Source organism: Mizuhopecten yessoensis, unplaced genomic scaffold (assembly GCF_002113885.1).
Source record: "Mizuhopecten yessoensis strain PY_sf001 unplaced genomic scaffold, ASM211388v2 scaffold716237, whole genome shotgun sequence".
NCBI lineage: Eukaryota > Metazoa > Mollusca > Bivalvia > Pectinida > Pectinidae > Mizuhopecten > Mizuhopecten yessoensis.
The window spans coordinates 313,114-327,171 of NW_018480016.1; the positions used below are offsets into that span (position 1 = coordinate 313,114).

At 39.7% G+C, this 14,058-nt stretch overlaps 1 protein-coding gene across 1 annotated transcript in view; it reads right to left on the reverse strand.

Moving 5' to 3' along the window:
- Nucleotides 1-10,949: 10,949 nt before the first annotated feature.
- Nucleotides 10,950-14,058, reverse strand: part of LOC110442246 (stabilizer of axonemal microtubules 1-like) — a 17,328-nt gene continuing 14,219 nt past the window's right edge. The window contains exons 5-9 of the mRNA XM_021485747.1: nt 13,622-13,822; nt 13,112-13,253; nt 11,910-12,289; nt 11,570-11,804; nt 10,950-11,348 (exon numbers count right to left, since the gene is read on the reverse strand). Of these exons, the coding sequence (XP_021341422.1) occupies nt 11,140-11,348; nt 11,570-11,804; nt 11,910-12,289; nt 13,112-13,253; nt 13,622-13,822 (1,167 nt within the window). The 3' untranslated portion in view covers nt 10,950-11,139. The remainder of the gene's footprint in view (nt 11,349-11,569; nt 11,805-11,909; nt 12,290-13,111; nt 13,254-13,621; nt 13,823-14,058) is intronic.

Genomic DNA, 14,058 nt, shown 5'->3' on the forward strand with positions numbered 1-14,058 from the left:
GACCCTGTGTTGTCTTTTTGATAAAATATTTGCGTAATTGTTCTTCATAATTCATTCAATGTTAGTGAAAACAGTTTGATGTTCTTGAAGAATGTCTGAACTAAGGCTTGTGTGGTCAAAGGCTATTTGGTCATATTCAGCATTAAATGAAATTAATTTCAATGCAAGGACACCAAGAAAATTGAAGCTACGCTATTATCGTCAGATGCTACACTACTGAAGCTTATAGGCAGACCTAACTCCAGGGTGTTAAACTTCTTCAAAGTGGCATAAAGGTGTTGACGGACAAAGCGATGCAAGAAAAAAATACTGCATGTCAACAAAGCTGTAATTTGAACAATATGAATAAAACTAGTGGACAATTTGAGCAAAGAAAATATTTACGCACCATCAAAAAGGAACAAGGAAAAAAATTCAGAAGAGTAAATGTTTTCAACTTAATCGACAAGACCCACCCTGTTTATCTTGATCAAATATATATAAAACTATATAAAACTTTTTTCAAATATCATCAGAGATTGTGTGTCCATCTGCCTGTTTGTTCGTCCATCACCACTTGTATTTCCGGAGATTATTTCAGAATCCAAAAGACTAATTTGTCTGAAATTTGACCAACGGTGATGCACTGCGAAATGCAGATTTTAAAAATTTTGAATGTCAAGGTCACTGTTACTAAAAATAGATCACGGAGGTATGGTTTTTTATCATATTGGAGATACAAAAGGCTGATCTTTTCCCAAATTTGACTTGGTGATGCCCTATGATACGTAGATGGGCGATAGGGGGTTAAAAGCTTTAAAGGTCAAGGTTATTGATGCTTAAAATGGATCATGTGGGATTGGGTACAGTCAAGCAATGATCATGACTGGACCTTGCTGAACTGTTGGCGTTCTAGTTTAACCCAGATTGTAGCGCAACATGGGTCTTGGAGTTGGTTGAAACAGCATTATTAGAAGAAAATCCACATGGTAAGAAAGGTCACCTGTACCTTTTTCATCCGATCGAGGAATGGAACCCCAGCCGACTTGGTGATAGGAGAGAGTGCTATCCACTGTGCAACCCGATAACTATCCAAGTAATGTAAGGTCCTCAAAGTGAGAACCTGGGTTTTGACAATAAAACAACAGCTAGGGTACACAAGTACAACAGCTAGGTTACACAAGAAACAACAGCTAGGGTACACAAGTACAACAGCTAGGGTACACAAGAAACAACTGCTAGGGTACACAAAAAACAACAGCAAGGTTACACAAGAAACAACAGCTAGGGTACACAAGTACAACAGCTAGGGGACACAAGAAACAACTGCTAGGGTACACAAAAAACAACAGCTAGGGTACAAAAGAAACAACAGCTAGGGTACACAATTACAACCGCTAGGGTACACAAGAAACAACAGCCAGGGTACACAAGTACAACAGATAGGGTACACAAGAAACAACTGCTAGAGTACACAAAAAGCAACAGCTAGGGTACACAAGAAACAAAAGCTAGGGTACACAAGTACAACAGCTACGGTACACAAGAAACAACCGCTAGGGTACACAAAAAACAACAGCTAGGGGACACAAGTACAACATCTAGGGTACACAAGAAACAACAGCTACGGTACACAAGTACAACAGCTAGGGTACACAAGAAACAACAGCTAGGGTACACAATTACAACAGCTAGGGTACACAAGAAACAACTGCTAGGGTACACAAAAAACAACAGCTAGGGTACACAAGAAACTATAGCTAGGGTACACAAAAAACAACAGCTAGGGGACACAAGAAACTATAGCTAGGGTACACAAAAAACAACAGCTAGGGGACACAAGTACAACAGCTAGGGTACACAAGAAACAACCGCTAGGGTACACAAAAAACAACAGCTAGGGTACACAAAAAACAACAGCTAGGGTTCACAAAAAACTACAGCTAGGGTACACAAGAAACAACAGCTAGGGGACACAAGAAACAACAGCTAGGGTACACAATTACAACAGCCAGGGTACACAAGAAACAACTGCTAGGGTACACAAAAAACAACAGCTAGGGTTCACAAAAAACTACAGCTAGGGTACCCAAGAAACAACAGCTAGGTTACACAAAAAACAACAGCTAGGGTACACAAAAAACAACAGCTAGGGGACACAAGTACAACAGCTAGGGTACACAAGAAACAAAAGCTAGGGTACACAAGTACAACAGCTAGGTTACCCAAGAAACAACAGCTAGGGTACACAAGTACAAAAGCTAGGGTACACAAGAAACAACAGCTAGGATACACAAGAAACAACAGCTAGGGTACACAGGTACAACAGCTAGGGTACACAAGAATCAACCGCTAGGGTACACAAAACACAACAGCTAGGGTACACAAGAAACAACAGCTAGGGGACACAAGAAACAACAGCAAGGGTACACAAGTACAACAGCTAGGTCACACAAGAAACAACAGCTAGGGTACACAAGAAACTATAGCTAGGGTACACAAAAAACAACAGCTAGGGTTCACAAAAAACTACAGCTAGGGTACACAAGAAACAACAGCTAGGTTACACAAAAAACAACAGCTAGGGTACACAAGAAACTATAGCTAGGGTACACAAAAAACAACAGCTAGGGTACACAAGAAACTACAGCGCGGATACACAAGAAACTACAGCTAGCGTACACAAAAAACAATGGCTAGGGTACACAAGAAACTACAGCGCGGGTACACAAGAAACTACAGCGCGGATACACAAGAAACTACAGCACGGATACACAAGAAACAACAGCTAGGGTACACAAGAAACTACAGCACGGATACACAAGAAACAACAGCTAGGATACACAAGAAACAACAGCTGGGATACAAAAGAAAAAACATTCGGCACACAAGAAATACCATATTGGGTATATAAGAAACAACAGCTAAGTTACCGTTACACAAGAAACAACAGCTAGAGTACACAAGAAACAACAGATAGGGTACACAAGAAACAACAGCTAGGGTACACAAGAAACAACAGCTAGGATACACAAGAAAAAACAGCCAAGTTACCGTTACACAAGAAACAACAGCTAGAGTACACAAGAAACAACAGATAGGGTACACAAGAAAAAACATTGGGCACACAAGAAACAACAGCTAAGTTACACAAAAAACAACAGCTAGGATACACAAGAAACAACAGCTAGGATACACAGGAAACAACAGATAGGGTACACAAGAAACAACAGCTAGTATACATAAGAAACAACAGCTAGGATACACAAGAAACAACAGCTAGGTTACACAAGAAACAACAGCTAGGATACACAAGAAACACCAGCTAGGTTACACAAGAAACAACAGATAGGATACACAAGAAACAACAACTAGGATACACAAGCAACAACATAGGTTACACAAGAAACAAAAGATAGGGTACACAAGAAACAACAGCGCGGATACACAAGAAACAACAGTTAGGATACACAAGAAACAACAGATATGGAACACAAGAAATAACATATTTGCCACACAAGAAACAACGGATATGGTATACAAGAAGCAACAGATAGGGTATACAAGATGCAACAGATAGGATACACAAGAAATAACGGCTAGGATACACAAGAAACAATATATTGGGCACACAAGAAACAACAGATAGGGTATACAAACGCAATTAAGTTTTCATGTAGTCTCGATGTAAGCTGATCCAGCTTCTTGAGGCGCATCTTGATACTGTTCTATATTTGTGTCCGGTTGTGAGTGACAAGTAGGTTCTAATTTTTGGTGATGATGACGCCATTGATTGTTTAGCCGGGATTTAAAATTACTCAAGGAGGGGGCCTCTACAACTATATTTGGGAGAGAGTTCCACACGTCCACGACCCTACTACTGTACAGGTTCTTGGTTATGTTGAGCCTCATCCTTCTCTTGAAAAGTTCTTTGAAGTTTCCTCTTGTTGTGACCAATGTAGTCATTTTAATAATTTTGTCTTTGTCCAAAATGTCAATGTCATTGATGGTTTTATAGATTTGTACGACATCTCCTCTCAATCTTCTGTATTCTAAACTGGAGAGGCCCAGTGTACAACGTCTTTCACTGTAGGATTGTCCTTATAAGAATGGTAGGCGTCTTGTTGCCCTGCGTTGGACATTTTCAATGACAATTTGATCATTTTTAAACATTGCAAATGTGGCCGCACTAACTTTTAAACAAGGGGATAAACATGTATTTGATTATAAATGTGAATGTCCAAAATGTCACTCCAAGGATACTGATGGCTTTGGAGTCACACCCGTTTACATGATACCACTCCCAACTCCTTTTCTTTGCTCACTTTATCAATGGTTATTTCATATCGTCCTGGAGTGTATTTCTGTCATCGTCCTTAAGTAAAGTGTCACCAAGAACATCGATATTCATACACAAGGAAATATCTTGTTCTCAAAATTAGATCGTGTCAACAATAAAACCATAATCTTTAGAACATCAACCTGTATAAATAAAAAACCTGTTTAGTTAAGTTTGTCCGTCAGCAGTTGACATCTATCACGGAAGTCCTGATTCTCGACTCAAGCTCTTAGATACCGAATCAAATGCGTGTAGGTATGGTTGTTATCAGGAAAGAGGAAGTTCACAATAGGAAAATCAAATCACTTGCGCTTGTTCTACAACTTAGAGGCAAATCGTCCCTGTTGGTTATGTTTTAAGTAAACATCGAGGAAAGCGGCTAACGTAGAAGTGTGTGATCGATGTGGTCAATACAGAACCTGTTATTTGAAGAAAGCACATTGTCGGTATATCTGAAAGTCAAATTGAAGGTCTTTGCAAAGCATTTATAGCAAAGTCTTGATAAGCTCTTCAATAAGTCCAGACAAGTCGGTCAGTAGACGGGGACGGTTTGTTCTCATACGAATGCCTACTGTTTGCTGGTAAATCACGCCACAGAACTTTACAAAAAACATTGTCAGCAAGGAACTCAATCATTTTTGGTATTTGTCAAGTTTATTTCACGAAATATGCTCCACAATAGTTTAAATTTATAACCATGTATTTATAGCGTCGATCACCATTCATGGAAAGCAGCTCTCACAATACCAGAACGTAGACATTACTTCACTTTGGTTTCATTTCATTTCAACACATTTTATTGTTTGGAAAACAAATGGGTTGGACAACACTTTGGTTTGATGTTTAGTAGTGTTAAGAGTGGAATCGTCATATATTAAAGGTACAAATGTACCGTGTCGCTAACCTTTGTTCTCTATTTCTTATCAAAAGAATGCTTCAAAATAGCAAAAGTTATTAACTTTCCGTTGATACCACACTCCGGAAGTGAAACGTGTCATAGATATTAGAAAAAGCAATTTTATTTAATTTTCTTACCTGCTGTAAAAAATCGCTATTTTGCATAATGTTAAGCATGCGCAGACACGCACGATGTCAAACAAGCAGGACGACAGAATCGGCCAAAAACAAATATCCACAGAAAAGACAATGTGTTGCAAATTGAAAACACATCCGAGAACGTGGAGAATGCGGACCGTTGTCAACCTCTTCAAGTTTTCTTGGTGTTAACTCTTTGGCAATGGCAGTTGGATGAGTAAAAAAAAAATCGGCAGGCTCCATGTTCAAACTCCCCGGGCTGTGACCTTAGGGAATCCCCCCTCTCTCTACTCACATTGTTGAGGGTCAGACTACCCTTTTCTCGAAGCTGTACAGCATGCGATCTATCCCGAATTTCCTATTTGCATATGACGCAACGCACAGGCTCCATTTAAATGGCCCTGCAAAGTATGGAAATCCATTTTGATTGAGCTAATTTAGGTGTCCTGAAAATGTGTAACAAAGGTCAATAAAACTATAAAAGCAAAAAAGGCAATGCAACTAAGATATAAAACAAAACAAATAAGAAATTAATCAAACTTAGCTAACACCAAGGAACTCCACTCGTATTCACTGCACGACTACTGGAATGTCACGATGGTACTAAAACGGCTCTGTAAAAATAACAAAATAATAAAAAGCGAAAGAGGAAAATAGGTAAAATAAAATTTAATGATAATGTCGAATAAAACAAATCAAACATCAGAAAAAGGACTCAGGGCTACATTAAACATAATAATTATAATAATTAGCATCTCTGTTATGATACCGAAAAACCTGCTATAGCGTAGTATAGGAGTATAAGTACTGAATGTATGAATCTATTATGCATGCAACTTTATTGGCTTTTAAAATAATACGTTTGAAAACATACACAATTAAACGCGTGTCAACATCAAAGCAGCCACTCTCTTCGCCAATTCTATCAGCATAACATGACCTGTGGACGGAGAAACATATTTGAATTGTTTTCTTGATACAACCATTCTTTTGATTATAGTTTAAGTTGATATCTTAACATGATTGGTCTAAAAGTTATAAAGCAGTAGCAGTAGCAGACACTGACCTTAGACCTATGAAATGCGCTAAATGAGGAGAACCAAATCGGCTGACTTAACACTCAGCATGTTTGTTGTGCATTTCCTCTCACCAAGTTGAAGATTTAGCCACTATTCGTTGGACATCGCGTAAGCATGATAATGACGTTAAACATGGCCTCAGCCACGCTTCTGTTGAAATAAACACTCGTCAAGAAAATTTACAAGATTTTACTGACATAAAAGTAACTGAAATTTCAAATATGTCCAACCCAATATCCTAATAGTATTTATTGAATTTTATGACTGCAATTTTAACCACAGTTTTTTCGACAGATTGCGTCACGGTAACTTGTTAACATTTTTGAGGAAAGGATGCTCAATAAGTTGTATCTATCTAGTTTATATGACAGGGACCTGCGAATTTGTTACAGCTATATTTGGACCTACACTATAAGTGTTCAGAGTAATTTAACATGTTTTAGGTGTTTATAAAGATCCCAGGTCTTTTGAAAAATACATTTTCGTCGGACTCAACAAAAGATATTTCCACTCAGGAATTCAATCATTCTCGTGATTTCCTCCTCAGCATAATTCAGATCGCCTTGGCCTTTATTCCTTCAGTTAAGCATGAGGTACATACAAGTGTGCAGAAGTGAAGAACAAATTTGCAGGAAAATGTTCATGATTGATGAAAAGGTCTTTTGAATTCTTCAAATTCTAAAGGATTTATTCCGTCTACTTTTAAAGCGTTACCGTTCGCCTGTTGTCCGGATTTAAAGGTGCTATGAGTAGGAAGTTTGGATAATGGGTTGATTGTGTAATTATAGATTTTTGTGAAGTTTCGAAAGCTCGAAAAATTGGAAAATGTGTGAGGAGGATTTTTCTTTCTTATCAATTAAGTGGTGTAGGCATAACTTTGTAGTTGGCAGCCAGGGGTCTACTTAGTAGATGCTACGTCTACCGACATAAACACTTGCTTGTCATATAGATCTTTAAGTGTGGTTTGGATATTGAGATCAAGAATTCATGTGTTTAGTTTCCAGTTTGGTTTCAAGCTCAGTATTCATTTTAGAAACATGAACCTGACAACTTTGAAGGGAAAGTGACTTGCACCAACCCCTTAAAGGAAGGCTGACCGACACAAAATGTCAAATGAAAGGTAAACTGACTCACATCAACCCGATACAGGAAGGCTGACACATAAAGGCCAATCGAAGGTAAAACGAATCACACCAACCCCTTAAAGGAAGGCTGACACATAACGGCCAATCGAAGGTAAACTGAATCACATCAACCCCTTGAAGGAAGGCTGACACATAACGGACAATGGGAGGTAAACTAACTCGAATCAACCCCTTAAAGGAAGGCTGACACATAACGGCCAATGAAATGTAAACTGAATCACATCAACCTCTTAAAGGAAGGCTAACATAATTATAACGGCCAATCGAAGGTAAACTGAATCACACCAACCCCTTAAAGGAAGGCTGACACATAATGGCGAAATGGGAGGTAAACTAACTAGCATCTACCCCTTAAAGGAAGGCTGACACATAACGGCAAAATGGAAGGTAAACGTACTCACATCAGCCCCTTAAAGGAAGTCTAAATTGACTCACATCGACCCCTTAATTAAAGGAGGCTGACACATAACAGTCAATTGAAGTTAAACTGACTCGCATCAACGCCTGATAGGAAGGCAGACACATAACGGCCAATAGTGGTAAACTAACTCGAATCAACCCCTTAAAGGAAGGCGGACACATAAAGGCCAATCGAAGATAAACTAACTCGCATCAACCCCTTAAAGGAAGGCCGACACATAACGGCCAATGCAAGGTAAACTGAATGACATCAACCTCTTAAAGGAACGCTAACATAATTATAACGGCCAATCGAAGGTAAACTGAATCACACCAACCCCTTAAAGGAAGGCTGACACATAATGGCAAAATGGGAGGTAAACTAACTAGCATCTACCCCTTAAAGGAAGGCTGACACATAACGGCAACATGGAAGGTAAACTAACTCACATCAACCTCTTAAAGTAAGTCTAAATTGACTCACACCAACCCCTTAATTAAAGGAAGGCTGACACATAACGGTCAATGGAAGTTAAACTGACTTACATCAACGCTTGATAGGAAGGCAGACACATAACGGCCAATAGGAAAACACCAAACATGAGCTAAAGATTTTTTAATATTCTCGTATAAATATGATAATAAAAATGTATATAAGATATGGAAACTTCATATTCGTATGAAAACAGCGACATTAAATTTGTTGTATACCTTTTGTAAAATATATGCTAAAAGTAAACTTTATCAAACATTGTATCTAGTATAAATTGGTGAACGATCATTTTCTTCTTTTATTCTTCCGGCTGCATTTCATTCTTGGCTTCCTCAGATTCCGAGTCTGCATTCTTTCGTGACTTGGTGACATTAGCGGGACAGCTTTTTGGTCTGTTGTCCTTATACGTGTCTCTGTAGGTGGTGTTATACTCCATCGTTTTGTTGTTGAATAGGTTACGGTGCTCAGAGGTCTGTCGGCATAGTTTGGCACGCTCCGTGTGGTGGCCTGGATTTTATACAAAGGTCGGGGTTATAGACAGCAACAATACAAATGCAGACAAAATACTTAACACACTATTCTCTCTGGTTAACATGTGCTTCGAAACCATTATCTTCATATTGTGAATCTCTGCCTCGAGCATTTCCTATAATATTGTTTCTTTAGTATGCTCTTAACAAATATAAGCAGTGCTCAGTAACATTGTCACGTGACCATGTCCAACTGACCTGTATAATGCGCACGCTGTGTAGACTGACAGATCATTTTCTCTTTGGGGGGCTCGTACACCTGTTTGGTAAGGAAGGACTTCGTGCATCCGCTAGTGAAATGCCCTGAAAGTTGTTCTGATAAGTGGTCTCCTGCCCCACGTCTCCGTCTACTTTTAAAGCGTTACAGTGCGCCTGTTGTCCGGATTTAAAGGTGCTATGAGTAGGAAGTTTGGATACTGGGTTGATCGTGTAACTATGGATTCTTGTGAAGTTTCGGAAGTTCGAAAAATTAAAGGAAGTCTGACACATAACGGCCAATCGAAGGTTAACCGAATCACATTAACCCCTTAAAGGAAGGCTGACACATAACGGCCAATCGAAGGCAAACTGAATCACATCAACCCGTTAAAGGAAGGCTGACACATAACGGCCAATCGAAGGTAAACTAACTCACATCAACGCCTGATAGGAAGGCTGACACATAACGGCCAATGGAAGGTTAACTGAATCACATCATCTCCTTAAAGGAAGGCTGACACATAACGGCCAATCGAAGGTTAACCGAATCACATCAAACCCTTAAAGGAAGGCTAACACATAACGGTCAAGCGAAGGTAAACTGAATCACATCATCTCCTTAAAGGAAGGCTGACACATAACGGCCAATCGAAGGTAAACTAACTCACATCAGCCCCTTAAAGGAAGGCCGACACATGACGGCCAATCCAAGGTAAACTGAATCACATCAACCCCTTAAAGGAAGGCTGACACATAACGGCCAATGGGAGGTAAACTGAATCACAGCAAGCCCTTACAGGAAGGCTAACACATAACGGCCAATCGAAGGTAAACTAAATCACATCAACCCCTTAAAGGAAGGCTGGCACATAACGGCAAAATGGAAGGTAGAAAGGCCGATACATAACGGCAAAATGGAAGGTAAACTTACTCGCATCAACCCCTTAAAGGAAGTCTAAATTGACTCACATCAACCTTTAAAGGAATCCTGACATATAACGGTCAATGGAAGTTAAACTGACTCGCATCAACGCCTGATAGGAAGGCAGACACGTAACGGACAATAGAGGTAAACTCACATTATATATCAACCCCATGAAAGGAGTTTAAGGTCTATTGGAATGTAGGCAGACACACAGCAGTCCAAGAAGTTAGTCTGACTGACTGCAGCTCATGCAAGTTCGATTGGCATACAACGACTCGTTGAAGGAAGGCTAGTATATATATAATATATCACTAATTCTAACACGATTCGTTTGCAACGCTAACATTTTAGCGTAGTATATTTGTTAAGGTGTGTTAGAATGGGGATAGTACGTTGTTTTTCGTGTCAATGTTCTAATCGCCAGTATTGCCACTCAAAACAACGTACTATCCCCAAATAATTGTTCAATGTACGCTGACCAAAGGCGACTCAAGAAAGGTAGTCTGATACAATCCCCACTTAAAGACCATGACAATGCAAGCTGACCCGTGGACTCGTTATTATTAAATATGATAGTATAACTTGCAATCAATCTTGTCTTGTTGGTGAACATGATAGATTAGTCAGGATACATATTGTCATTATATAGAGATACGAGTAACACTGACTCGGACTTTGTCACCATCCTAGGTGTCTAGACTGACACGATGACCCGATTTCCTTGGTGCTCTTCTGTTAAGCAGCTTCTTGGTTGTTTGTAGGTAAAGCCACTTCTCTAGTTTTCACTGGACTATTTCTACTGAGTTGTTAAAGGAAAACACCAAACATGAGCTAAAGATTTTTTAATATTCTCGTATAAATATGATAATAAAAATGTATATAAGATATGGAAACTTCATATTCGTATGAAAACAGCGACATTAAATTTGTTGTATACCTTTTGTAAAATATATGCTAAAAGTAAACTTTATCAAACATTGTATCTAGTATAAATTGGTGAACGATCATTTTCTTCTTTTATTCTTCCGGCTGCATTTCATTCTTGGCTTCCTCAGATTCCGAGTCTGCATTCTTTCGTGACTTGGTGACATTAGCGGGACAGCTTTTTGGTCTGTTGTCCTTATACGTGTCTCTGTAGGTGGTGTTATACTCCATCGTTTTGTTGTTGAATAGGTTACGGTGCTCAGAGGTCTGTCGGCATAGTTTGGCACGCTCCGTGTGGTGGCCTGGATTTTATACAAAGGTCGGGGTTATAGACAGCAACAATACAAATGCAGACAAAATACTTAACACACCATTCTCTCTGGTTAACATGTGCTTCGAAACCATTATCTTCATATTGTGAATCTCTGCCTCGAGCATTTCCTATAACATCGTTTCTTTAGTATGCTCTTAACAAATATAAGAAGTGCTCAGTAACATTGTCACGTGACCATGTCCCACTGACCTGTATAGTGCGCACGCTGTGTAGACTGACAGATTATTTTCTCTTTGGGGGGCTCGTACACCTGTTTGGTAAGGAAGGACTTCGTGGCATCCGCTAGTGAAATGCCCTGGAAGTTGTTCTGATAAGTGGTCTCCTGCCCCGCGTCTCCAGATGCCACATGACGTATTATGTCTTGGTTGTGCTTTGTTTTGATTGGAGACGGCGGTATATTGTTACCCGGATGTTTGAAGTTGACCTGAAACAAAACCCCATTTCATCATTTAGCATCAAGGAAATCGTTTTGTAATAAATTATTAATTTCTTCTATGATTTTGATAAAAGCCTATTGTAGTAACCTTACCGCATATGTGCTATCTGTCTGCATCCAGGTCTTAGGACGTTGGTACGCAGGTTTCACCGCCCATTTTGGCTTCTCTGGTAAGGTTACCGGCCACACCTTGTAAGCCATGCCAGCAGTCGTGTTGCCATCGAACGGGGCATCTATAAAGTGATAAGCCGACTCGGGAGGTTTACAGATTGTGCGCCTGCGCACATTATAATGAGGCCGAAAGTCAGCAGTAAAGGTTGTCATCAACCCCTGAAGTAGTGGCGTGGTGCTGGATTCCTTGGTTTCCGGCTTAGTCTCCGTTACGACAGTTTGCTCTCCACTGTCACCCTGGGGTTGTAGCGACTCAGGAAGCATCAGCTTGGTAACAACACAGTTTGTGTTAATCACTTTTCCTACAAATAAAAAGATGAATTCTGTTAGAGATAGTTTAAGTCGAATGAAATTTGAGACTGCTTTGGTGATGACATAGTTCAGACAGTATCTAAATGAAATTCATAAAGAAATATCATCAAAAATACATATTTGTTACCGACTTATAGTTTCCCATTCCAAGATGTACTTTATAACAAGAATATCTTACCATGATCCATACACTACTGTCGTTCTCTGGGTGAACACTGATAAGTTTAATATTGCATATCTGCCCGATCAGAACTAGCCTTTCCTTTTGTATTTCGGTAACCTCTGGTTTATTGTCACAAAAACAAAACGTCATGCTTGTAAACGTCAGATGTCAACCAGTTAAAGAGAGAAGCACTCTTGACAAGAGTTGGGCGGAATTTGGACAAGGACAGCTTTAAGTGAGGGTTAAGTCCGAGTTAGAATAGAATTATAGTTACTGACCAGAGCACGGTGACAGGATAAATTAGTTGAGCGTAGTTTGGACAAGGACAGAGTTAAGTGAGGGTTAAGTCCGAGTTAGAACAGGATTATAGTTACTGGCCAGAGCACGGTGACAGGATAAATCAGTTGGTTAAGTCCGAGTTAGAACAGGATTATAGTTACTGACCAGAGCACGGTGACAGGATAAAACAGTTGGTTAAGTCCGAGTTAGAACAGGATTATAGTTACTGACCAGAGCACGGTGACAGGATAAATCAGTTGGTTAAGTCCGAGTTAGAACAGGATTATAGTTACTGACCAGAGCACGATGACAGGATAAATCAGTTGGTTACGATGAGATGATTATTTACTACAGAAACAGGATTACTAACTTGAGTATGTGGGCAGGTCCTTCTTGGTGTAGAACTCTTTGTAGCTGGTGGTATCCTCCAGGGGCTCTGTGGACAGCTTGTTGTTCTCCTCGGGCTTGATTGGTTTCCTCTTCTCTGTATTCTCGTGCTTCTGGTAGTCGTTCTGGAACAGTCGACACAAAAATATGGCGGCAAAGATTTTTATTACATACCCGTTGAATCTAACTATCTAAGAAAAGTGACAACACCAGTTGTAAGTCAATGTATCACAAGCTTCCGTAATACATTGTAGAACACGTGCAATAAAAGAATGCTATTATAATGGAAGCATGATACAATGATTGAGAAAATCTAAATTATAAGCTGATTGATTTTCATGGACACATATTCAAATTGAAATTGATGAAATTATATACTGGCCTAGCCATTTCAAAAAGAAATCTAGAATATTTTGATGGTATCGGGGATATTATCTGATCTTCACTTAAACCAGGAGCAAAGTAATTCAATACAAAGTAATAATGGCGGTACCCTGAATGTGGAGGAAGGTGTTGCCTTACGCTCCCCGCCCCGTAGGGCTTCAGCTGGGCGGATCGGGGCGGGGCGACACTGCTTTGCTAGATCCGGTTCAAAGTGTTGGTAGGACATCTGGTATATGGACTCGCCCTTGAACTTGGTCACGGGGGCGCTGTACTCTTTATATGTCTTAAAAGGTTCTACCCGGAGTGCCACCTGCAACAAACCCGCGTGTCATTGAGAGGAAGCGGTTACAACTGAAGTAGATACTGATGAGTCTATGCAGTAGCAAGATGGACTCCTCCGCAGCACTCAAAATATCAGTTATTGTAAAACGCGTTGTTCCTTATGGCCTCCTGTGAATTAGGAACCGTTTTAGGCCCTTCTATTCGATAATTCTGCTTTAGTATGTTCCCCATATATATCATAGCATAAATCACTTGACCCCCCCC